Source organism: Octopus bimaculoides, unplaced genomic scaffold (genome assembly GCF_001194135.2).
Source record: "Octopus bimaculoides isolate UCB-OBI-ISO-001 unplaced genomic scaffold, ASM119413v2 Scaffold_318773, whole genome shotgun sequence".
Taxonomy (NCBI): Eukaryota; Metazoa; Mollusca; class Cephalopoda; order Octopoda; family Octopodidae; genus Octopus; species Octopus bimaculoides.
Window position 1 is genome coordinate 7,606 of NW_026350363.1, and position 4,074 is coordinate 11,679.

The 4,074-nt window shown below is 38.9% G+C and overlaps 1 protein-coding gene across 1 annotated transcript in view; it reads right to left on the bottom strand.

Annotated features, from left to right (window-relative positions):
* The window catches only part of LOC106883540 (apolipophorins-like), a gene marked incomplete at its 3' end in the record, with an annotated part of 10,660 nt that extends 7,242 nt beyond the window's left edge, over window positions 1-3,418 (bottom strand). Inside the window, exons 1-3 of the mRNA XM_014934573.2 lie at window positions 3,195-3,418; window positions 2,459-2,717; window positions 579-705 (exon numbers count right to left, since the gene is read on the bottom strand). Of these exons, the coding sequence (XP_014790059.1) occupies window positions 579-705; window positions 2,459-2,717; window positions 3,195-3,403 (595 nt within the window). The remainder of the gene's footprint in view (window positions 1-578; window positions 706-2,458; window positions 2,718-3,194) is intronic.
* Between the last annotated feature and the right edge of the window lie 656 nt (window positions 3,419-4,074).

Consider the following 4,074-nt stretch of genomic DNA (forward strand, 5'->3'; position numbering starts at 1 on the left):
GGGGGCGTCTGTCTCCAAAACTTCAAAGTTGAGTAACGTTTTCATGTTTGGATTTGTAAACTACGATAAGAATAACGTTGGTCAACAAAGAATTTGTCCCAAGGAAAAGAATACCTGTTATCTTATATGTTTTTGCATGCGGAATTAAAAAATAATGTCAGATTATCTGTATCCCCCACAGTTTCTCTGTTCCCCGTGATATCTCTCCCAGTTCCTGTTACGTGGGCTAAATTTCAGTTAAGCTGTTGAAATGTGAAGTTAACGGTTTAAGAAATGCTCCTAATTAAAATTTTTATGAATGGAATTAACCTAGTGAAATCATAAATCCAGCTGAGTCAATAAGTCCCCAAAATATACGAAATGAAAAATATGGAACGCTTTTGATAATAGGTCTTCTGGATCAGGTCTGACTTGGGACTAAACAACAACAATAACAGTAAGGACAGCAACAACAACAACAACACTAGCAGCAGGACTAACATCGACAACTGAAACAAAATAGAGCTTGTCTTCTGGGATATGAACCCCTGATCACTTGGCTTGCTTTTTGATGTCGTACTTATCCGTTCACTACTCACCCTTGAATTTCATATTCCGCCAAGGAGTTACCGCAAATAAGGCGCATCTGTTTCTTGCGAATGTGACAACGAGTGCCCTGGGTGATTTGGATCCCGCAGTTTCAAACAGAATAGTATGGTTTGGATACTGAAAAGAAAGTGGAAAATATATCTTTGTAAAATTCTTCAGACAACACATGTTTTAACATTTTGCCTGTCAAACCTATTTTATGCCATATTTTCTTTTGTACCATAGATCAATTTATCGTCATAATTTTTTTAATTCTATAACTATCCAGAAATCATGTAGAAAACACTGGTGCTGGAGCCATGTAAAAAGCACTGGTGCTGGTGCCACGTAAAATGCCAAGTAGCTGAAGTGTCTGGCGATTTGGTGTGCTTGAGAAGACACATCAAGCCAAGTGAATCGTGGTCATTGCCAGTGTTGGTGACACGTAAAAGGCACCCAGTACACTCTGTAATGTGGTTGGCATTAAGAAGAGCATCCAGCGAGAGAAACCAAGCCAATACGGACGACTGGAGCCTGGTGCAGCTCTCCAGCCTTCCAGTCCCAGTCAAACCGTCTGACCCATGCCAGCTTAGAAAAAGGACGTTAAATGACGAGGAAGCTGTTCTTAACTTCCAAAAGAGGATTTGATATATCAGTATACAGGATGCGGTGAATATATTGTCGTCTAAATTACTCAAAAATGAAAATAACACTGACATCTCATTTTAAGAAATATATTTACCACACATTTACATAAAATTATCTTGAAATACTAAAGAGTAAATTTATTCAATAAAATCGTCATTGGTTTCAACCACGGCTTCCAGATGACTTTGGAATCTCCTGCAACTCTTCTGGAGGTCTCCCTGCTTAAGTTTGTGAATGCTGGCATAATCCTTGTCTTCAGTTCCTCTCGCCCAGCTGCACTCCACAAATATTAATCAAGGGATTGCAGGCTGGGGAGTTAGGTGGCCAGATGTTAGGGGTGATGTGGTCTCAGAAATTGTCTGACAAACATGACTCAGGGAAGCACTACCTCCTTCAGGCACTTGGGTGTAGGCCTCCGTGTTAAGTCTGAGGCCATGAGGGAAGATGAATGGAGGCATAGCATCGCCATCACTGGTGATCACTCCAGATATCATGATGTTGACTGGATTTTTATCACTCTCAGTACATGTCCTCAGATTGCACTGTCCTCAGATTGACACCAAAACTCTGAAATGTTCGTATTGGAGCTTCCGGCGCGAATGCCAAGCAGTACAGCGTGTCATTTTCAAATTTCTGGCAGAGTGAATTGCGTCATGGCGCCGTTTTTCTCATAGCCGGTGCCTAACTAACCCTATTATACTGTGTAGTCGACAAAATCAAAAGCAAACAATGCACATGCGTCAAATTGAAAAAAAGAATAAAATGGCGACAGTTTAATCATTGCACCCTGTATATTGTCAGATGTTAATTCATGTATCAGAGACCATCCCATCTTAATATGATTGTCTTTTGTTAAGCTATATTCCAAGTACCTTCATAATATACAAAATAGAGATTTGTCTTTTGTTATGTTCCAATTAAAATCGTAATATACTAATATAGATTTGTCTTCTGTAAGGCAGCGAGCCGGCAGAATCGTTAGCACGCCGAGCAAAATGCTTAACGACTTCTCGTCTGCCTTTACGTTCTGAAATGCTGGCCTTGTGCCAATATTTGAAATCAATATATATTTGTCTTTTGTCATGTCGCAAATACCATCTTAATATACAATACCATTATCACAAACTTGCAATGATGATGACGAGGATGGTGGTAATGATGATGATGGTGATGATGATGATGATATTGATGGTGATGGTGATGAGGATGGTGATGATGATGGTGAGGATTAGCCTAATCTTACATCTTGGAGTATTGTAAGATTATAGCCTTTTGGCACATCAACATTCTCCATATAGTATCTGTAATGAGCTGGTCCCGTGAACGGAAAGTACGGTGCATCTTTCAGTTGCGAAGCATTGGTGTATCGGATCTCCTGACAAAACTTCAGGCCCAGAAGATGTTCCACACTTTTGTCAGTGCAGACCTTTGACTTCTGGACGTTGTCTGTTATTAACTGAAGTTTCTTCTCTATTTCTCCTGTCACTGTGTAGAAATCGTTCCTGAAATAGATTGATAGATGAATAAGGAAATAACTAAATAAATAAATGTGAAACCTATCCCCACACACGTATGCACATGTTATGTATATAAGAGTATATGTACGTTCGTTTTGTTGGCATTCGTGTACTGGAAATATTTCATATTTCCAGGACACGAATTTCACTAATTTTGGAAATGCCATAAGAGGTATCAGGTTGAGCGAGTATTGTATATTATATAAACTATGCGTAAAGGTGCATGGTCAAATGGTTAGTGTTGGGCTCACAATAATTAGGTTGTGAGTACCCTGTACCCTGTACCCCCGCAGGCAAGTAGATAGGTAGATAGGAAGTGTAAATGCAGCTCTCTCGATTTGGAGATGAGCTATATTGCAAAGATGGTACACAGGAAGAGCGAGAACAGGAAAAATAAGCTGCATGAGAAGGTGCACAAGAAAAGGTACATCAGCAACAATAAATGTCTGAGAGCGTACTTACTTTATAGTCGCATATTCTATGATATCCTTTGGGAATTTTACTGTGATTTCTTTATAGTCTGTTCTGAATTCCACCCCAGTGCTTGTATGGGCCATACTTACCATCTTCAGGCCCATTTTTGTGAGATGAGCATCAACTGTCATATCTCCAGTCACTTCAATGACAGCACTGCAAATATAAAATAGAACCGCACAAACAAAAACTATCATTATTGATCTTATATGGAAAGTAGGGTCATACCTCTCCTGACTTCAATGGATGTTTGTCTAATATCAAATTAAGAAATTTTATATTCAAGATACTCGTATTCCCTATTCATCTTCGTATTCATCAATCCAATTTATATTCATATGTGCAAAAGCGTAAATCCCAAAATGTAGCCAAAATGAAGCGTTTAATGAACTTTCTTGTATAGTACTACCCATAAAGTATTTGTTAATAATATATTAACTGCACCTTTGTCTTCTACTGTAATCCCGAACCAACCAATAAGATGCGAGTTAATTTGGTTGGTGGAAACGGTGTGAAAGCACATCGAAAATGTGTGTGTGTGTGTGTCTTTGTATATCTGTGTTTGTCTTTGTATATATGTGTGTGTCTTTGTGTCTGTCTTCACGCACTACTTGACAACCAGTTTTTTGTGTTTGTTAATATTTGCATTACTTAGCGGTTTAGCAAAAGAGACTGATAGAATAATAAGTACCAGATTAGAAGAAAAAAAACATAAAAAAGGACTGGGGTTGATTTCTTCAAGGAAACGCTTCCAGTCTGTGCCCCAGCATGGCCTCAGTCCAATGACTGAACCAAATGAGATATATAGAAAAGAGAAGGAGAAGAAGTGAGAGAGAGAGAGAGAGAGAGAGAGAGAGAGAGAGAGAGA